The 22835-nt window shown below is 36.1% G+C and overlaps 1 protein-coding gene across 3 annotated transcripts; it reads right to left on the bottom strand.

Moving 5' to 3' along the window:
- Positions 1–1024: 1024 nt before the first annotated feature.
- LOC109094576 (integrin alpha-6-like) lies at positions 1025–21796 on the bottom strand. 3 transcript variants are annotated; one of them, XM_042716388.1, is made up of 26 exons: positions 21534–21796; positions 11949–12076; positions 11793–11872; positions 10629–10890; positions 10176–10307; positions 9334–9547; positions 8637–8830; positions 8342–8430; positions 8126–8253; positions 7837–7926; positions 7681–7742; positions 7372–7535; positions 6927–7073; positions 6171–6286; positions 5823–5976; positions 5216–5299; positions 5012–5091; positions 4842–4919; positions 4650–4752; positions 4298–4471; positions 4108–4206; positions 3709–3819; positions 3137–3235; positions 2857–2982; positions 2600–2697; positions 1783–2030 (listed from the first exon to the last, which is right to left on the bottom strand). In XM_042716388.1, the coding sequence occupies exons 1-25, from the start codon at positions 21704–21706 to the stop codon at positions 2635–2637; spliced, it is 3150 nt and encodes a 1049-aa protein (XP_042572322.1). In that variant the 5' UTR covers positions 21707–21796; the 3' UTR covers positions 1783–2030; positions 2600–2634. The 3 variants fall into 3 exon arrangements, with proteins under 3 accessions (XP_042572320.1, XP_042572321.1, XP_042572322.1); XM_042716386.1 differs by lacking the exon at positions 2600–2697 and having other exon boundaries at positions 1025–2030; XM_042716387.1 differs by lacking the exons at positions 2600–2697; positions 21534–21796 and adding an exon at positions 20575–20795 and having other exon boundaries at positions 1025–2030.
- Between the last annotated feature and the right edge of the window lie 1039 nt (positions 21797–22835).

Genomic DNA, 22835 nt, shown 5'->3' with positions numbered 1-22835 from the left:
TTACTTAACATCCTAATGTATTTCTGGCTATTTTCAGCTATTGCTACAAATATATCGTGCTTATGGTTTTGTTTATATATAAACACACACACTTACACTTGTGTGTACTTGTATTCCCTATGTTAGGGGGATCAAATGTCCCCACAAGTATAGTAATACCAGTAAATTTTGGCCTCGTGGTGACATTTTTTGGTCCCCATGAGGAAATAAGCTTATAAATCATACAGAATGAAGTCTTTTGAAATGTGAAAATGCTTGTAGTTTTGTGTGAGGTGTAGGTTAACAGTTGGGTAAAGAGATAGACAATACAGTTTGTACAGTATAAAAATGATTATGTCTAATGCCACCATTATGATAGGAAAGCCTCTCTGTGTGTGTGTGTGTGTGTGTGTGTGTGTGTGTGTGTGTGTGTGTGTGTGTGTGTGTGTAATAGCATTTAGTCCATTTACATACACTATAGCACATTGCTTGTCTCGTACGTTTATACACTATTAGGCACAAAACACAACATTTTATTTAACAGAGTCACTATTTTATGAAAAAACATGAAAAAGTTGAGTTTCTGATAAAAGCACTAGCTTGAGCTTGTGGTATTGGTGACTTGGTAAGACAGAGACTGGAGGGCATTCAGTAAATCTGGATGAATGCCTCAGTATGAGTACTGGCCTGCGTCACCTGCATCAGTCTCTGTGGCTGTCTACCACACAAGTCTGTGCCTGTTCATCAACACTACACCTGTGCCAGTCACGCCAATCACTAATCCTGCACTCATGTCTCCAGCCTAGAGCCACTGTCTGCTGTGGAGCTCTATCTTGAGATGTCTTTCTATCAATTATCTTTTCTATCAGACCCATGTGTCTCTATATTCCATCAGTTAGTCTGATAACACAGTTAACCTCTATACATGTCTTTTTTTATTTCCGCAGCACCATCTAATATCTGTCTATTCAAAGATTATTCAGATTTACAGCTGACAAAACCACCAAAACAATTTGTTTAAAAAAAATTGCACCTCCTATATCAATTAAGGTCCAGCAAAACTTTTATTTGAAAAATTAATACCAAATATCTAATAATCAATTTCATTACTTCAGTGTCAATTTTGTGAGCTAATACATTTAAGTGGCTAAAATTCAGACATCATCACTCTCCATTCAACAAGTCACTTTACAAATTAATACAGAATTAATACTTTTCATTATTTGAGCACTAGCATTGCCAAAAGTGCTGTTTAAAAAAATGTAAAATAAAAGCAACTTCACATTTATACAAAGATATTTTCAAATGAACTTCAAAAACTAAAAGAAAACTTTAGAATCTGATCTTACAGTGGATTGTGGCAGTCAACTGATAATATATCAAACTGTTCATAACAAAGTAGCTCTTAATAAAATCAGTCCCAGTTGTAGTAGTTTAAGTACAGTGAAAAAACACCTGTGAAAATAAAATATGTACCTGACTGGTTTTAACAATTAAGCAACAAATAGAGAAAAAAAAATAAGAAAAATAAAAATCCAAAGACACAAATATTTACATTCATCCAGATTGTTTTAGCTGGATATCAGGATAAGAAAAAATAAGAACCAAGCAGTCCTGACACAAACAAATCATAAAAAAAGAAAAAAAAATGTAAAACCTTTGGCCTTTGTACAACTGAAACCACTGCTGAGAATAAATACATTAAATGTATATACATTACTGTATGAATGAGAAGTGAACTGTGATATGAAAATGGGGTGGAACGTGGAAGCAAATATTAATATAAAACAAAACTCAAGTAAGAAAAGTTCAGTGTGTGCAAAAGTAAGCATTAAAGGCCTTAAGAAGGGAGTCTTTGGTTTGATTTCAATCAGATTAGCATTTAGCTATGAGTAGCTCTCATTTTCATTCCAAGAAGTCATCCATTGTTTCTTCTCCGGAGGATCCATTTCTTCTTTCCCCGGCTCTTTTCCCCTCTCTTCCCACTTTATCCGCACAGCACTATAACTGGGGACGCTGTCATCATACTTGGAACGTTTGAAAAATCCACACTGTTCAGAAAAAAAGACAGTAAGCGCAAGATAATGCTAACAATGCTAAAGAGCATCTTTATACAGGAAAATGTGCCAAAAACAAAGACGTAGTGATGTTTGCAGTGTGTGCAGCATGCCTAGCACGAGGAAAGAACCAAACATTCAATGTTTTAAAGAAGATATAAGCAAGAATCTGGCTGTAGAAAGAACCGTATGCACTGAAAGCGAGAGTGATGCTCTGGTAAACATCCCAAGCAGGCCAGAGAAATGCGCAAGTTCCCAAATCAAGCCACATCTAAAGGCTTAAAAGAGCTTTAGAGATTCAGACATTCAGTCACAAGCACCTAAAGCTGAGTCAATGCAAACATGTATAAACCCTTTTCCAACAACTTCACGCATGATTAGTTTGCATTCCTCATAGCATTTCACTTTTGTCTGAGCAATGAAAGCCATGGAAACTTCCACCGTTGCCCCACATCTAGACACTGACAGGCAGCACGTGCTTCAGGCTAAAGTAGGTTAGCATGGGCTAACTCTTCATGCTAGCTCTGAGCACGCAGGTCAGCTTGATCTGTGAGATCTTTTACCCTAAGAGAGAGGTTCTCGTTCTCTGTTTCTCTGTTTACGCATCTGGCGTCAGCCTCTCTTTTTCAGGTTCTTTGTCGCTTTTGCCGAAAAAACCACACTAAAAGGGGTAAAGGTTTGTGTTTTAAGTATTTGACTTCATGTGAATAGTACAAAATGTTGAAAATATGTTTTGTCAGTGTTCAATAAAAGTGACAATAACAACAGGGTTTGGTAGTCCTAAATGGATCTGTTTATGAGTTTAGTCATATCATCTTACCTTCCAAAGCAAGAAGACCAAAAGGCCCAGCAAAAGGAGTCCGAGTAAAATGGCCACCAGTAAGACCCACCAGGGCATACCGCCGTACTGCGCAACTCTGTGCTCCGGAAACACGGTGACGCGTACCTGTAACAGGACAAATTGTCTTTCAAAATGCATTTATCAGCTCAAGATGAGTTTCAGACCTGCATATAAAGTCAGTTTGATAGAAAAGACAAATTGATTAAAACATGGAAGGAGAAGTACAGTAAGTATGGATAAAAGTGGAACATGTCCTCACCAGTGCTGGTTCATTTTTCAGCTGTATATTTGTAGCTGAGCTCTTGAAATCAAGTGATGCCTTGACAATAATATCAATGTAGTTCAATTTTGCATAGTCCTGTAAGAAATAGTTCATTGATAGTTTAATGACACATAGTGTCCATGTTATCAAAAAGGAAAAAAATATTTTAACACCTCTTATTCTATCTGTATTGATGTTGGATTCATATGTCGTCATTTACAAGAAAAATGTAATGCCTCATATGATGTAGGCTAACCATCAAGAAATACAAAACAATATATATATAATATAAAGAAAAAATTTCTTCTTGAATACAAACGAATGAACACATCTCATAAGATGATTAAAAGGTTTTTAAATATAGTTTGCAAAGTAAAAAGTATTTTTTATGGTTTTCATTAACTATAAATCCTAACACATGACGTTTACCTGGACACACTACCTTTTTTTTCTTATATTAATAGTTTTTTGTCAAAACACAGTTTATTAAGAAGTAATAGTAATGTATTATTCTTAATACATTTATTAGATTATGCCATTTTAAATAAAAAAAAAAATGCCAGACTCGCCTCCAGGAAGGTAGAGTTCCAAAGATAAGCTCTCAGGCTGATGACAGCATTGCTGTCCATTCCCGCTAGAGGACATCTGAATGTGATACACTCCGCCCCATCCTCACACGACTAAAAACACATCAAGAAGACAGCGATTAGAAACAGGACGCTGACTATCAGCTCAAGCACACACATACAGGGCATTCAGAATACTTCATTTTTGTAGCCTTAAGCGAAAAATGCTTTTAATTATTGTTTCAAGGGTCTGAATACTTCTGTCAATGTTACATTTCAGTTTTTCTTTTAAAAATATTTGCTAAGTCATAACTGATTTTGGGGTATTTAGTGTAGAGTGATGTTTAAAAAATAGTCTATTAGTCTGAATGCACTGTATTCTTCATGTTTGGTTGACTTTACCAAAACAATGTATTTCCTCTTGTCAGTAAAGAGAGAGGCTGTTCCCTCTTTTGCAGGAGTTTCCCCAATTTCACGTTTAGTTCGTGACTCTGAAGGCTCCTAGATAATCGTAAGACAGAACAAATAATCAGTTCATTTCAACATGGATGCAATGTTTTAATAACAAAAATTTCAACTGAAGTTAAGCTACCTTCAAACCGAGTTTGTTGACCTCATTTTGATTGGTGCAGCTGAAGCTGTCTAAACCGGAGGAGGTCATCTTCATGAGGTACAGCAGCCACTTGCCCTGAGAGTTATGCTTAGGCCATTGGATAACCATAGAAGCCGTACCGAATGATTTAAGGGGTTTGCCCAAATTTGTAACCTGTAAGTTAATATATATTTTTAAAAAGCGCCTCTAAATACTGTGACATGTAAGATAGTTTGTATGCAAAAAAAGAAATATTTTCTAAACAAACCAAAGGAGGTATTGTAAATGTTCAAAATGTATGCTTTATAAACAAAATGTAAGGAAATTTCATGTAAGGAAATCTAATAGTCACCCTGAATTCATAGTCAATTGGACTGCCGACATCAGTTGCCAACTTCATTGCGCTCTCTCCTTTAACTTCTCCAGTAAAGTAGACCTGAGATGGCTTAGCAATGCTGGAGATGGTACATGATGACAGTACATGAAGATACAAATAAAAGACACTGATACTATAATCATCAGAATATAAGAAATGATAACCTACCCTGAGAGGGACAACAGCAGCTGGATCTTAACAGTGGCTTTGGCTTTGATTCTTGGTAACTGGGTCTGATTACTTGTCCTGCAATTAGCAAAAAGAATGGAAATATGAATCTATGCTATGAACAAAAGAAAATACTAAATTAGTTTTGATTGAGTTATGTTGTCACTTACGTTTTGAGTACAAGATCAATTTCAATTTCAGTTGTATCCAAAGAAATTCCTCCCGTGCTCAGAATGAAGTAAAAAGTTGTCTGCAAAAAAAGTTTTTTTTTTTCACATGTAAGTCAAAACACCAAAAATAGAGATTTCTGTTATAATAACATAAAATATAAATAAAAAAGCTAATATATTGTCTAATATAATTCAAATATTCACCTCAGCATCTTTTTTGAATGGATTTCCAATTTCGCATTCGGCTTGTGACCCATTCTGATTGGCCTGACAACTGAAAGGTTTATCCTGTAAAGATTCAGGAGCACTTAAAAACTAATTCTTTATAAAAAAAAAAATGAGTGCTGTCAAACGATTAATCACATCCAAAATAAAAGTTGTTGTTTACATAATACATGTGTGTATACTGTGTATATTTATTATGTATATATAAATACAAACACGTGCATGTATATATTAAAAAAAAACTTCATGTTTAAATATAACAATTATATATATATATATATATATATATATATATATATATATATATATATATATATATATATATATATATATAAAATACAAGAATATAAATATATAAATGTATATGCATGTAAATATTTTCAAGATATATGCTGTATCTGTATATATGCATAACAAATATACACAGTGAGAGTACACATACATATATTATGTAAACAAAAACTTTTATTTCGGATGCGATTAATCGCGATTAATCATTTGACAGCACTAATAAAAATAGCAGTGTTAAAAATAATGAACAATAAATAAGTTGGTCATAAGTTAGACATCTAGCAGCTGAACTTACATCAGATTTAGTGTAAACTTTCGAATAAGAGAGGGATTTGGGGAACGAGGAAGACAGCTGCGCTTCATAAGCATCTTCACCCTTGTTCTCCACCTTGATCTCCAAGGCAATGTCCTTCTGATCACTAAGAGACAGGATGGGAGCTCCTTTTTCCCTGTGAGAAAAAAAACAAAGAGATTCTTCTTCATGACACTTTATTTTGCCATTTGTTTTGAAGTTTGTTTGCTCATTCATTTGAACACAACTGATGTCACTTTAAAAAAGACATGAGGGATGCTTTCCAAAATTCTGACATATAAAACATTAAAACAGGATAATAAAATGATAGCTAAATAAATAAAAACTCACTCAGGTAATGGATGAAAGATGTATGTGTTTGGTTCCCTGGTGTGGAATTTATACTGTAGTCGCAGGTCACTATTACAGACAAAATCAGTACCACATCCTTCCTTGATAAATTGAACCTGAAAGCCAATATGATTCAGAATAACATTAAATATGGGGGAAATGCGATTTCTTCCGAGGGGGAATATGCTGTCCAGGGGGCCCAGAAACCATAGCGGCGCCCCTGCATATTATGATAATATTTCAATTAAAATATGATAATAAATCCAAAGTTTGGGGTCAACATGATTTTTTTTTTTTTTTAAAGAATTTAAGGATTCAACAGGATGCATTAGATTGAACAAAAGATATATTAAAGATCACTTTTGCGTTGCTACAAAAAAATTACAAAAATATAAAGCAACACAACTGTCTTCATAATAATCAGAAATGTTTCTTGAGCAGCAAATCTGCATATTAGAATGATTTCTGAAGGATCGTGTGACACTGAAGACTACTAAAATTCAGCTTTCCATCACAGGTATAAATACGTTTAAAAACAAATTCACAACAATTATTTAAAACTGTAAAAATATTTCGCAATATTATTGTTTTTACTGTATATCTGATCAAATCATTTCAGCATTAGGTGAGAATAAGAGTTTTTTTTTTAAGATTTTTTGGTGTGTATTTAAAATTATGGGTTTTTGAAAGACAGTATAATATAAATAAGATCATGGTAGATCACTGAAAATGCAAAGATTAAGAAGATGATGGTACATTGGTAGCAGTGGTGGCTTCTTGGTTCTTGTCCAGGATGGGAAGCAGGTTCGGGAGAGCACTCTGTCTCTTCCTGCGTGTGGATGGGTTCAGGATCTCCACAGAGACATCAATCGGGATACTTCTCAGTTTGTCTTTTAGGGTTTCCTTTGTACATAATAAACTCGCATTATTAAAAGACATTAACATTTTACAGTGTTTGCAGCATAATGCCATTCCATAACTAAAGCGTCAAACGTGCCCTTAATCCAAAAGTAAAAAAAATCAGCACTAGATGGCAGTACTTCCTTTTTTACTGCATCAAGGTAAAGCCATTCCTTACTACCCCTGTTGATTTATTGTCACAGTTAGCCCCTGGAAGGTTATTCTGAAGTCCTCAATTTAAAGTTGTTACTCAGTAATAATCATGTCACTCAGTAGTAATGTTCCCCTCTAAATGGTGTACCTGCAGTCTGAGGCCTCTGGTAACGCAGCTTTCTGTGCCCTGACCCTTGAGCTCTACTTCTCCTGTGCTTTCATACTCATTGACTGAGCGCGGGTTGAAGATGACTCTAGAAGGAAGACTAAGTTTCTTCCGTTCAGATTCAACCGTGATAGTGTATTTCACCCCTAAATAAGGGAAAAAAGACATGGTCAAACAAAGCAATAACAAATTGTTGCCATTTGTTAACAGTGATAAGATTCTGCACAACAGAGATGAAGAATTACTGAGTAGTAATTTACCTGTGAAGGTAAACTAGAAACATCTACTTACTCAGTGTAGGATTGTAGTTTTGGGGTTTGACTGTAAATTTGAAGCAGGCTTTTACATCAAGGCTAAAAAACACAATAAAACCTTGCTTTTAGATGGGGGTTACTGGCTATTTGCTAATATAATAAGGTTTGCTTGTTTTGATTATAGTTTTCTCACCATATAGTGTCTCCACAGTTTTTCTTCGTGAGATCTAACTCCTTTGGAGTGGTGGTGACAGTCTTTTCAATGCTGATAACTGACCGTGCCCTATAGTGCAAGACCCATAATTAATGCATTTAATCATTCATCCATATTGCTAAATGAAGAGAAATAATAAATGATAATAATGATAATGATAATAAAATGAGGAGATATGAAAATGCATGTTAGTAAAAATGTTATTAAATTGTTTATTTAAAAAAAATCCGTAATAATCATTTCAGGTTGTCTATCAATATGATCATACCTGTACACAAACACTGAATCAGAGAGAGATCCGATAGCCAGATCAGGGTAATTATTTCTGTCTAAATCCATGTTGCCAGCAAGAGAGTATCCGAAGAGTTTCACTTTGTGATCTTGTCCTTCAAGAACCTGAAATTATTGAATTTATTATTGAAAAATCAATGAGTGAATACTGAAGGAAAACTGAAAGAAAAGAATAGTGAATATATGACTATACCTGGGCTTTGTTAAGACCTGTTGTTGAACCATGGAAGATAAATACTTTTCCAACTCCCTTACTGTCATATGGGGCACCAACTGCAACATCTGAAAAACAGCAGGATTACATTAAGAAAATTACTTACATATCTCATCCAAATATTGTTGTGGTTATCACCATTAACATAGCATTGTTTTAATGTTAACTGATGTATAATATGCCATCTTTTCTTCTCTATATATCTTGAACCTGTTGGTTTTGGATGTTTTGCATTAGCTGTATTCATAGAAGAGCCTATATACTAAACACATACCATGATAACCATCCAGGTTCACATCTCCCATGTTTTCCACAGCCAAACCAAACATGGAATAAGCAGCTCCTTCAATTCTCTTGGGGGTGATCTTGTCCCAAGCCCCTTCCTCGTTAAGATAAACATAGATGGCCCCACCGATATCACCGTCCTTAATAAAGTACTGAGGTGCTCCGACTACAATGTCCTGCCACCTGTTTTAATAATCAGTGCAAATTAATTATACATCTAGTGTTGCTATTAATAAATAAACCTAAAACTTTAACAATTAAAAAAAAAATTTAATTCAAAATAAAGCTGGAATAATAAAATTTAAAAATAAAATAAAGCAAACATTAGATTAATAAAATAAAATAAAATAAAATTTCGAAATGTTGACTCTAAATAAGGTTAATTTGAAGTATTAAATTACTAAAACTACAACAAAAATAAATGAAAGCTAAATAGACATATTAAAAAAAAATGTAAAACCTCATATTAAATGAACTAAAGCTTAAATTATAATAACAACAGGAATTCTATATAAAAAAGCAAATTTACAAATAAATACTATAAAAGTATATAAATACTACAGTACTAAAGTAACACTGATCTACAACAAATAAAACACATGCAAAACACATGCAATAACATATGAGACTGTTTTAGATATATAAAAATATAATATAATATATAATTCTGTTTTAGTGAATCTTACCCATCTCCATTAATGTCAAGCACCGCAAGATCATAACCAAAGGAAGAGGCAAGTCCGGAACCCTCCAGTATGTATTCAGCTGTCAACATGGATGATTTAACGTCGTCCTTCTTTAATAGCACAACTGCCCCACTGTGATTGGCTCTTGGAGCCCCAGCAACAATAGTCAATTGACCTCTCTTGGTCAGCATTTTTCCAGAGTCCAGAGAAAAACCTTTGACAGATCCAACCAATTACAACATTTGATAAAGATTAGTTAACCAAAAGAATCTTTCAGTGTTGATGGAATACGCAATGATAAAACCTATGAACAACATCAACGCCAACATGCATGATTCTCACTGACATAGACACTCATAGTATGCAATAGTTTTGATCATGCAATGTAGATGTCAACACAAAGACAGCTTCAAAACATTCACATGTGCTCACAAAAAAGGACACAATGTAAAGACCAGCATGATGAGAGGTTGAACGCAAATAATTGATTGAGTTCGGCGTCCAGGAAATCCCACAAACCTAAATAGCTATTGGAGGCCACATCGTAAACGTTCTCCTGGGCCACCTGAAGGGGAGGTGACTGATACACAAACTGATCAGGATGGCTACTGGATATGCTAGTCATGAACAGCACACCTACATTTACACAAAGATTTGCACCAAATAAAGCACAAACAACCAAGCAGACCTAAAATGGAGCAGAACCAAATAAAGGGTAAGAAAGGCAATGCCTTGCATCCTAACTGTGCTGGAAATGTTTATTTACCTCCTAATCACACATGATGGAGCAAGGATCGAGTGATATGGATGATGAATGGAATGTCATGTGATGATGGACTCACCTAAATAACTGTTAGCAGGGACAGGCACCAGCTCTGGATCAAGTTGATTCTCATCTCCGACTTCATATGGGCCGTCATCAAAGACATTCATTTCCCACAGAGAGCTGTTCTTCTGCTCCATCCGCACCAGTCCTGAAATCCACCCAGCGGAGGAGCGAGTGAAAAGGAAAGGAAAAGGGTGAAGGGTTGAGGATGGAGAAAGTGAATGAGTGAAGAGATGAAGCAAAGATGTCAGAAAAGAAGTTTAAAAAGGGGGGATAAAATACAATATGTCAGATGTAATGAGCTGACAAAGAAAATGAACATGTGGTGAAGGTGGGGAATTATGGGTCTTGTTTGACAGTGGCCATTGCTTGACCTTCCCATAACAATTGGGTTTTCACTTAACATTACATATTATACTTCAACGCAAATATACATACAAGCACTCTTATCCAACTTGTCCTCCAATACCTTTCCAGTTGTAAGCACCCGGTGCTCCAAACACCAGATAGTGATGGTCCTTTGTGAATGTGGCAGAGAGACCCTGCTGGCATGATCCAAAGCGCTCGTGTCCTCTGTTTCTCCCGTTACAGAACATCCACTCCCCTCCATCTTCATCTTCGGAATTATTAATCGTTAGGTCCTCACTAAGTACGTAGCAACGACCCGTGACATCACGCAGCTCCTGAGGTAATCCCACAAACATGCGTCGCTGGTAGCGATGCGCACAGGCCTGGGAGAGAGACAGCAGGAGTTCAGTTTAAATCAGTGAAATAAATAGCATCAAACTGTAATACATAAATAAACTAAAGAAACAATCATAGTACATAATAAAAAATAATTATAAATAAAAACTTTTTTGCACTGTTACAAAAAGGATATTTGGGGTTGGTTAAGAGGGGTTGCAACTCTCTTTTCTTCACCAAAGCTGCATTTATTTGATCAAAAATAGAGTAAAAGTATTGTGAAAGATTATTACAGCCTAAAATAACATTATTCTACTGTAATATAATAATTTTCGAACGTATTTAAGTTTACTAAATATCGAAAGAACATCATTTATTTGAAATAAAAAAGCTTCTGTAACTTTTGATCAATTTAATTTGTTATTACCGCATTAAATATATTTTTTAAATACTGACCTCAAAACATTTTCCCCCTTATTTTTACCTTTAGATTACATTGGCTGACATCTTTAGCAACTCTCAAGATTAATATCTATTTTTATACTGTACATTGTATTTCCTAAATTCACTTGTAGCGTTTAACATGAATTATTTCAGTTGTTTGATTTTTTTTTTTTAATTAATCATGATTAATCACATTAAAACATCTGTTTACACACATATTTGTGTGTTTTTTTTTTGTGTGTGTGTGTGTGTGTGTGTGTGTGTACTGTGTATTTATGTGTATATATAAATATAAACACATAAATGTATATATTTAAGAAATATATATATAATATAAATTATATATATATATATATATATATATATACCTTATATACATGTGTGTATATATATACGCACATATACTATTAATCATGATTAATCGATTTGACAGCACTTTTTTATTTTTCCTCATTTAGATTAAATAGTGTATCATTTTATTATTCACACACTCTCTCTCTCTTACCAATATCTTTCCTCCAGGTCCCTGGCTCTGTACAGTAACTCCCATCCACTGGTTTTCCTTATTTTCCGTTTGCAGGTTTTCTACATGCACAATAAAAATGCTCACTTAACACATGCAGTAACTCATTATAATTTACTTTCATTTGTTTGAGTTTACCTTCATTGTCAAACATCACTCGTTGGCAAAACTGACTGGGAGAATTTATGTCACATTTGTACATGCCTCCCGTAATGCTTGACTTCTGCCCGGACAATGCTTTAGCTTTTGGTGCACCAACAAGCAACCTGTAAACCAACAGAAATGTATTAATGCTTTGATATAAATACATATTAATGATTTGCAATATATTGAATTTCATATTACAAATCTGATATGTGCTTTGACTCCCCCTCTTATGCCAATACAGCTCCAGTTAACAAAAAAGCATCATGTGTAAATAGAGTTTTAATATGTTTTTCAGTGAGAAAATTGCATTTTTGAGAAACATGGTCAACAATATGGTCAGGATGGTGGTCATAATAGTGGTCAGTGGAACAACAGTGGAGACTATCCAGATTCAACAGTCCACACAAGAAAACTGTCTGGATACACTACTTGTGCACTGTGTATTAGAGAAAAGTCTTCTGTACACTCTTTCTATTCTTTCAACTGAAAAACTCCCCACTGAATATCTTTTCTCTTCTGAATAAAGGAAATTTAGTCCACACAATACCTAGGATACTCACCACAAAAGGCTGTATCTCTGGTTTCACTTCATTTATGCGAGTGAAAGCCTCTTTTCTCTTCTTTGGATTGACTGCTTCAGTGATAACATTCATCCCAACACTTCACAGATTTAAGCTACACAAGCTCTCTTTGTGGGCATAGAAAAAAAGGGTCTAACTGAAGAAAAGCCTACATTTCCCACAATACCCTCACCAAAAAGTTGAAGGAAGAGTAAGTTAGAGTAGTAATATGTATCTTCAGAACACAAAAGTGAACCTTTTAGGGGTAAATAAGGTACAGCGATGTCCCTTAAGAGTGCTGCCTTAAAGGTATAATTATTGCACATTTTCTTCTAAGAGAGTACAAGCCTCTTACTTTTGTTTAGCATGTTAATACTGAAAGACCTGGGACATACGAGGTTACACACAGAGGACAATGACAAAAATTGGATTTCCAATTTCAATGTCATTTGGGAAGTTCAAGTGCGGTCCATTTCAAATGTGTGAAACAATTCAGTTATTATTACCTTTATTACTGAAGCATTCAGATGACCAAAGACGTAATTTTTGCTGTTTCTGGATAACTCAGTAAAGGTCAGCTGAATATGTGTTTGCATATCCCTGGGGCTAAAATATAGTGCAGAATTCTGGGTTTGAATAGGTTTAAAAAAGGGTGAGGCACTTAGGGGTGGGAATTCCCTTCATTTCATGCTTTGATCTAATGATATTTCCAACAATCACTACTAATTCCTTCTGTGAGTGAACAACCATATAGAACAAGATCTGTCTGGATCACAGAAAAGGAGAATAGCTCTAGAGTCACATTTTCCAAACAGACAGAGACAGCAATGTTTTTCTGAAAGGGCAACACAAACTTTTTTTGTGCTGGGCAAAAATAGCCACTGAATACCTGCTATTCATTGCACTCTTGAGATCATACCGATTGCAATATCTGATGAAAATGTTTGTGATTACATTAAATTTAATGCAATGCACAGGCCTGAAAATCACTACATTACACATCCTACAATGCAACAAAGAATGTTCTAGTGTCCATTAAATTAAAAAAAACAACAACAAAAGATATTACTGACAAACATATTCATAAGAATATATTCACACAGACAGTCACAGCAATTCATAACTGTTTTATGTTTTGCAAACTGGTATTAAATTCATATGAATTTGTATTTGAAATTCAGTCTCATTCATACATGTTCACACAGTCTTCTTACGCCTCAGAGAATAATTACAGTTTCTCATGATCATTTTGATTTATACTCTGGAGCCGCAATATTTCCTAAAATGAATGCAGACAAGACCCCTTCATTTTATTAAAAGCTTTGTTATTTGACCAGCATCCCTTATGTTAATTGACATACACATTTCAGGAAATTGCAATAATCTGGATCACAATCAGCATCATTCCATTCTGACAACCCCATAATTGATTTGTGGGTAATGTAATGTGCCTCCATTAATCACTCCCCAGAAAGATGTAACGAATAGCACTACCACTACCACTATTGAGAGGGTTTGCTCCGTTACAGTTATTCCAAGAATTCCAAGAAAAAAAGATGAAATTGGAAAGAACATTGCACATTTTTATTTCAAATCTTTGGTAACTTAAAAAAAATGAATGTCCACAGAACAGCAGAGGGGAGAAGATGAAAGATTCAGAATGTGAGAGGGATTAAGTGATAGAAGGAAAGAAAAGAGAGAGGTGGAGGTGGGGGAGGAGAGAACAGAGAGGACAAGTAGGCCTACTCCATTTACTAAGAGCTTTTTCAGAGAGTCCTGAGGCCAGAGTCTGACACTGGCATTCAATTATGCACAGAGTGATTTAGACACAGAGAAATATGTCTTATCTGTTAAAAACGTCAGGCTCTCAACATACTCAGAAAGAAGCAATTAAGCAATTACTTTTAGAGAGTGAATGGTCTTGACTTCTAAAGGCCAGGACACACCAAGCAGAATTAAAGCGAAAGTGACGAAAACAAGCACGTAAACGAAGGCGGTACAGACAGAAGGCTGTTTAAATGTTACTTGATTTTTCATAACAACATGAGCCGCTTAAAATGATTAAAATGATCAACGTTACTGATATTCAAAATGGTAAGCAAGCACTGCTTTGTTTACGTTTTGTATACCTGCATTTATCTCGTATATCTTTGTTTCAGTTTCTCCTTTTGAATGATGAATATATACTATTGATAGCTGCTGATATAGACAGTTAATTCCTCTCACGCATGCGCAGAATGCACGTTGGCTGTAGTCTGTGCGGTGTGTTCAAGCACAGCTTTTTGGGTCGATGCTGCCGACGCGAGGCAACAACATCATCTGCTTTTGTCACCACTAGTTCTTTGAAGTCGGCTTGGTATGTCCTAGTCTAAAAGCATTTCATATAACAGGAAAGCAGAAACTGCAGGCCTGGCAAAACGTTACTCTGATCTTGTAAAGTATCCGCAAGATGTTTTACTCTTGCAGCACTAGCCACTCATGTGTTGAGATGTTTGACAAAATTTATTTTTCGACCTGCTGATTTTAATTAATCTTTTTTTTTTTACTTTTAATGCAAAAGTTAAAGACAGGTGTATCTGTTATACATTCTACAGTCAGATAAAAATGCACAATAACCAACACAAGAAGTCTCTTTCTATCTCAAAACATGAAGGTGTAAGAGTGTTTGGCACTGGTGTCAATAAAATGATTCTGGCTAGCTAAATATTATGGTGCATTTGACCTGTGCCATGTTAGAATTACTGTAATTACAAGCTTCCAACTTGTCCTTTCATATCTTTGTCAAACACATAATTATAATTCTGAATTTTGTGAAAGCTCCCATTTGATTGTGACATCATGTAAAAACAACCCAAATTGTTGCTAACAGTAGCAACCTCTACACACATTTCTGTTGTGCCACTTTACAATAGTCAGTGTTACTTTCTTTGATTTTACAAGAGAATGTGAATTTTGCTTTCATTACCAACAAAGCCACACTTGGATTCATTTTTGCATTTTTGCTGTAGAAACAATTATTTCTGAAACTTAGAGTAGAGTCATCTTGTAACTACAATATTTCCAAAATGGCATGAACACTGTGTCTTTAATTCAAAACTTTTTAACCCACACTTGTTTACTCACTGATATGGCTAAAAGCGTGTTATTTTTGAAAAGCAGTAAATCGTGGTTATATTGTGGTAGGCCAAACAATTTTATAAGCACGCTCTCATAATTTTGCATGGAATGCTAAGCATTGATGTTTTGAGGAATCTACAGAGGAGGCCATTGCTATGGTGCAAGAGCTGGGTCTGCTGAGGAGGTTTGGAGTATCATGGTTCACATTACGATCTGACAGCAGCTGAATTACAACTCCAGATGTGCCTCAAACATTTCAAAGACTCCAGGCTTAAAGATACAGACTGCAAACTGATATTACCTGACCTACTGTGCACAGCAACGGTGCTGTTGGAGAACAAGATTTTTCTCTAACTCCCTTTAGGCAATGATACATTCAGCTACAGGTCTAGGAGTCAGGATTCACCAATTATGTGTTGAATAGAGCCAAGTTCATTGCTATAATTCACAGGGCCCAGTTTTGATCTTTTCGGTGGTTTGATATTTCACTATGGCCCATTAGGCTACACTACTCAAGACCTTATTGGGCCCCTTTATCACAGGGTCTAAACTGGAGGCTACAGTGCACATGCATGAAGTCCATCAAATTTGGTAAACAAAAGCTCAAACATGCTTGCTTGATATACAAGAACCAATGTAGTTTGTTCCGGTGCATCAAGCAATTACTATAATACTGCCATTGACCATATTTAATGTGCTCTGTGCATTGTTCAGTGTCTTTTTGTAAATAACAGTTAGATTTCAATTTCAGTAAATTCAGTCTGTTCCTCATATGAAGCAATCAAACTGTTTGACATATGGATTGCTTTTACAATGACTTTATGATCTTTTTGAAGCTTAAAGTTTTGGTGGAATGGACTTTCATTTTGGGTTTCAAAAGAGTTTGGAAAAACATATGGGTGAGGAAATGATGACGACTGATGAATGACGAATTTTCATTTTTGGGTGAACTATCACTGTAAAGGTGATAAGGAAAACAACGTATCTGCAGAAACAAAAGTTTTTTTTTCTTCTTAATCTATGGGCTTTTTGCCATTATTATATTTGAGAATGAAGAAATGAGAAAGTAGAGAGACAATGGGATTGGGGAATGACACATTGAATGGGTAAACTATGGTTTAATAATACTTGAGACTTGCCAATGCAACAGAAAGTAACAGATGAATAAGACCAATACCTGTCTGCTCTTACTGACGTACAAATTCAGCCCAATCTGTATGCCTACTCCTGCACAGGAAGCTAAGAGAATCACAGGAAGGAAGCAGTAGCCCATTTCCATGCAGACTGGACCCACTGCACTCTGGGATATGGGCCAACATATTATTGTATATATTGAATGTGTTTTCAGTGGCTACATCATTCCACCACATGTTAAAGCCAAATCAGATTAAAGTTTGATTATTATTGTTCAAGCACGTGTTGAGGAAACACTAGATAACAGAAACCTTCAAAATATGTCACACTGCAAAGTTAACTGTGCAAGTTGAAAAACATAGACACCCCTACCCCCACAGACACTCAGATCCTGTTTGCACCAGGTCATGCATCTCAAATATGTCTCCAGTGACCACTTGTGATCAGATTTCAAAAGGATGGTCTCAGATTTCAACAATATGTGATTTTATGACTAGACACAATCACAATGTCAGAGTGTTACTGCAGGTAAATAAAATGCAAACAAAGTAAAAAAAAACTAAACAATAAGACAAACAGTAAAAGTTTGCACGTCACATTTCAGGCTGAACGCTGAGTGTCATTTTTTTAAGTGGGTGCCTGCATTACATGAACTCAGGTCACTGCATGTTCTGGGAAGCCTTCTGCATGTATATGTATGGGCTTGTCAGAATGTTTCAATTGGATGTTTAATTACTTTAGTTTCTGCACAGTCGTTTAAAACCCTTAGCACAGTGGTTCATTGACATGTGACTAGGTGCTTCACTCTTGCTCAGAATGCATTTTACTATTGAATGAACTGGTGGATACCATTTTGTAAAATCTTAAAAACAAAAAGAAAGTGCTGCAATATCCTTATGAAACAACTGCCATTATGAAAGCACCACCAGCCCAGACTGCTTCAGTGAAGTACTGGTAAGTCAAAACAAATCAATTACTGGCGCCAAGATGAGGGCTCAGGTTCAGTGAGAGCTTAGATCTTAAAATTACTTTCCGCCAAGTTCTGCCTCCTGAGTTAAAGTCTGGGCACACTTGCTGAATAGTGTTTTCCGCTATTCTTACAGGTTCTCTGTTACAATGGGATCATTTTACAAAGAGTAACACAGAATAAATGAAACTCCAGGGTACTGATAATACCTCCCTATGTTATGCTGACCACAATTACATGTTAATATTCCACAAACGTTGACTGAGTCTTTAGGACAAAATGCATTGATAATTAATACCTATAACTATGCTATGAGAAATAGTATTGAAGATAGAGTTATTTGTAATGTAGAAAAATAAATAAAAGTACTTAACATTTAAAATAGAAATCAGATCATTTGATATATTCATGTACCACACTTGACATCAAGGTGTCTTACTCTTAATTTCTTTAAGAGTTAATTTCTGTCCACTAACAAAGTAGCCATTGTCTGTTTGTATCTATGTATATGAGGTGGTTTGCTAAGAGAATCTGTTTTCCAAGTTCCCTTTAATTAGCAGCATTGTGCATTTTAGTAGTGAGCACACACAGAATAAGAATGGAATCACTTTTCAGGTTTATGCTCCTCATTTCCAACTTGTTTTTTGACTGTCACAAGAGAAATGTGAAGGTGCCATACAAGCACACACACTGCCTATATTACCAAATAGCGGCTCCATCCTGCCAGCTATGACAAGTCAAGGAATTCTAAATCAATACACTCCACCCAACACACACACCCTGCCCTGCCTTGGCCTGCAGTAATGTGAGTCACCTCCACACATACACACACCTGTAGGGCATGTGTTACTGACTAGAAGATTTGTTGTGTTCCAACACAGCCAGCCAGTCTGCCAAGCCCATGAGATACACACTGAGGATATGAGTCAGAGCACACACACACACACACACACACACACACACACACACACACACAAATGTGACTTTCATACACTGGGTGTGGTTTACAATATTTGAAATACATCATAAATCTATACAAATAAGATGCTGCTATATGATTGCACAATTCAGGGGTTGCAAAATGTGGGTGATGTAAGATTTCCTTCTAAGTAGCAGTTTGTCTTCCTTAAATTGTTATTCTGATAATCAAAAGTATGATGTTTGAATTTTACAGGACATATAACCACATACACACTTCTTGTTCCCTCTTTTTCCTGCTTTCCGCAGTTTTGTTTATGTGGAAGTCTTGCTTACTCATCAAACTTGGCATTGTGCTTATTCGAGTATTGTAGGCTCTTGTTTGATCAACAGCATGTTGTGTTCTACATATGTTGCTTTGTATAACAAGAATGTGCTAAATAACTAAACGCAAATGTAAATCTAACACATCAAAACTCTACATCAGTCCCTTGTATAACTGGTAGACTCACTCTCTGCAGGACAAACATGAGGTCAGTTCTGGCAGTCTCTCTCCTGTGCTGCCAGGTTGATGGCAGTAGAGAGGTTCAGGAATGAGTTACAGGCTTCTGCACACATTCTTGCACTTGCGTGTTAGCCTTGAAACTTACAATGCATGTCTCACGCTGCCAAGGCAACACGGGTGTGTTTTTAGTGAACCACCAAAACAATTTCAAATTGTCATTACTGAGAATTCCATAAAATGTGTTCTAGGAACACTTTCTAAAGTTGGCAATGCTCAAATAACCTTAAGTACTAAGGATCCCACCTACAATCTAATCCTTGAAGTGCTTGAGGTCAGAGAGGTTTAAAATTAAAGGATGAAGGAGACCAGACATCTCCACAGCGAGGAAGGAGAAGGAGAAGGAGACAGACATCTCTAATGAGCTCCATGAAGCTAAACATGCATGCAGAGCTTATTTTAGTAATGAGCACCGTAGTGGGTGGATAAAGTTATGCCCTGAAATGACACAAACCTCAGTGTCCCAAATAAAAATTTTCCTATAGTCATTACTTAGGCTTCTCTCCCTCATACTGTTCCAAATCCGTATTACATTGTCTTTTCCATTTTCCATTAGTGTCAATCCCTCAAAAACACAAACGTGACTACACAACTCTTTTGTGCTATATTCCATACAGCTTTGTTTAGGAAATAAACAACAACACAAAAAGTCTTTATTTGCTATTATTTTTCACCGTGTTATAGCAAATCCCGAGAAACAAATCAGTTCGAATCAGTCAGGCCCCGAATTAGATCTACGGATTCGTTTAAAACATCCGACTCATGTGAATCATTAATTGCTTCTTTTGTGAACGATCTAAGAAGAGCTTTGTGTTGGAGGGGTTACATAATGACTGTATTGCTTGGAATATTGCTCGCGAGTATGCTATATTTTGCGAGTACGATGTATTTTGGTGATGCTGCAGCTGCGCCTTTTTTTTTAAGTAATTCTTCGAAACTTCTCCTTTTGTTTTCCTCAGAAATATATGCTATGTGTTTAAAACGACATGAGGTCGAGTAGCAAAATGATGACAGAGTTTTCATTTTCGGTTGAACTAATTGTTTGGGTCACATTATCTAATGCACTTTCTTGGAATGTAGTGCAATGCAGGGGGGCGCATATGTCTTGAGGCTTAACAGTAGTTGATTTCCTATGGGAATAGCATAAATATGTACATTGGTGTATACTGCCAAAAAGAATACAGCTACATACTATTAAATGTAGTTTTTAGCCTATTATAAACATATTCTACAATCAAAGTGTTCAAAAAACAAAAAATGCTCTACGACCAAAGTACCAAGATTCAACCTGCTGCAAATGTGGAATAAACTCCACACGAAAGCCACCTGAACTCCAAAGAGGATAAAATAAATGCTTACATTCTTTTATCAGCTGGTCTGAGTTGTCGGTGCATGGCAAGGGAGAAACCGAACAAACTGTTGGCATTTCCCATTTTCCTGATAACATTGTCCTTGTCCAGGTTGAAGGCAGAGATCAGCGTCCATCCCAACAAACTGAGAAGCGGTAAAGTTAAAGTCATGTAAGATCCCCATAGCGATGTTGGGTTGAGTTCGTGTCGGGTTCTTGGTTTAGAGAAGAGACTGCAGCCCGCTTCTGCTGGGTTTTGTGGATGTCTATAAAGGAGGAATCTGTCTTACGTCCCTCCTCTCCTCCTCCACCCGTCCCCACCCTCAGCCGTGCCCCTACCTGCTAATGCAGCTCCGGGCTTCGGTTTTCCTCGTTATTCTGCTTTCTTGTAGGTATTCGAGCGAATATTTTTTTTCTTTTTTTTTTCTCATTTAGTTATAACACAACTCATGATAAGATTAACTAGGTTGTGAATAAAACTGTATTTAGAGACCAGGGAGTAAAAATTTTGTAACATGCCTGTAAGCTGCTTTTGCATTTTTCCAAAAATTAACATCCCTATATTTATTTGATTATATTTTATCAAATTTACACGTTTTATAAATGTACAACCCTACACTGCGCAAGACTGGTGTCAAGTGGTATTGGCCTATACTATATCTAACTGCACTTTCTTGGAATGTAGTGCAATGCAGGGGGGCGCATATGTCTTGAGGCTTAACAGTAGTTGATTTCCTATGGGAATAGCATAAATATGTACATTGGTGTATACTGCCAAAAAAAGAATACAGCTACATACTATTAAATGTAGTTTTTAGCCTATTATAAACATATTCTACAATCAAAGTGTTCAAAAAAAAACAAAAAATGCTCTACGACCAAAAGTACCAAGATTCAACCTGCTGCAAATGTGGAATAAACTCCACACGAAAGCCACCTGAACTCCAAAGAGGATAAAATAAATGCTTACATTCTTTTATCAGCTGGTCTGAGTTGTCGGTGCATGGCAAGGGAGAAACCGAACAAGCTGTTGGGATCTCCCGTTTTCTTGATAACATTGTCCTTGTCCAGGTTGAAGGCAGAGATCAGCGTCCATCCCAACAAACTGAGAAGCGGTAAAGTTAAAGTCATGTAAGATCCCATAGCGATGTTGGGTTGAGTTCGTGTCGGGTTCTTGGTTTAGAGAAGAGACTGCAGCCCGCTTCTGCTGGGTTTGTGGATGTCTATAAAGGAGGAATCTGTCTTACGTCCCTCCTCTCCTCCTCCACCCGTCCCCACCCTCAGCCGTGCCCCTACCTGCTAATGCAGCTCCGGGCTTCGGTTTCCTCGTTATTCTGCTTTCTTGTAGGTATTCGAGCGAATTTTTTTTTTTTTTTTTTTCTCTCATTCAGTTATCACACAACTCATGATAAGATTAACTGGGTTGTGAATAAAACTGTATTTAGAGACCAGGGAGTAAAAATTTTGTAACATGCCTGTAAGCTGCTTTTGCTTTTCCAAAAATTACATCCCTATATTTATTTGATTATATTTTATCAAATTTACACGTTTATAAATGTACAACCCTACACTGCGCAAGACTGTGTCAAGTGGTATTGGCCTATACTATATCTAATGCACTTCTTGGAATGTAGTGCAATGCAGGGGGGCGCATGTGTCTTTTGTTGGGATGGACGCTGATCTTTGACTTCAACCTGGACAAGGACAATGTTATCAGGAAAACGGGAAATGACAACAGCTTGTTCGGTTTCTCCCTTGCCATGCACCGACAACTCAGACCAGCTGATAAAAGAATGTACTATACTGTGCAAAAATTTACCTTACTATTTGAATTAAGTTTAATTAAATATTTATTATACTGTAGGGCCTATATACAAATTTAACAGCTAAGATAAACATTGTTACAGGACTTTTTTTCTTTCACATTTTACGCTCATACTCTCATAATTTTACAGAGACTTGCTGTCATCCCATATGTGAACAGTATAGTTCATTTCTAATTTGTTTGACTGGTTTTACAACTCATCTTATGTTAAATCACTTCTCGTTCACCCCCATGCACAGCAATATTACAGTTAAAATTTACTGTACTTATCTACATCAGGAGGTTCTTGCTGTTAACAATTAACCACACAAACATTACACCTTTATCTCTGTTTATCTCTTTGTCTATGAGCATGTATTTTCAGATGTGCAAAATGAACACAGACATCACAGCCTCCAGTCTCTGGTTTATTAGACCTCCTGAGTTTTACACGAATGGTTGAACCTG

Source organism: Cyprinus carpio, chromosome B1, assembly GCF_018340385.1.
Source record: "Cyprinus carpio isolate SPL01 chromosome B1, ASM1834038v1, whole genome shotgun sequence".
Taxonomy (NCBI): domain Eukaryota; kingdom Metazoa; phylum Chordata; class Actinopteri; order Cypriniformes; family Cyprinidae; genus Cyprinus; species Cyprinus carpio.
This window is presented reverse-complemented; position numbering and strand designations above follow the sequence as displayed.

Coding starts and splice junctions, on each gene's coding strand:
- LOC109094576 (XM_042716386.1), bottom strand. CDS start 21,706: ATGGGATCTTACATGACTTTAACTTTACCGCTTCTCAGTTTGTTGGGA. Junction 12,077..21,533: donor AGACCAGCTGATAAAAGAAT/GTAAGCATTTAT, acceptor GTTGGTTTACAG/GTTGCTTGTTGGTGCACCAA. Junction 4,920..5,011: donor ATTGATCTTGTACTCAAAAC/GTAAGTGACAAC, acceptor TGCTAATTGCAG/GACAAGTAATCAGACCCAGT.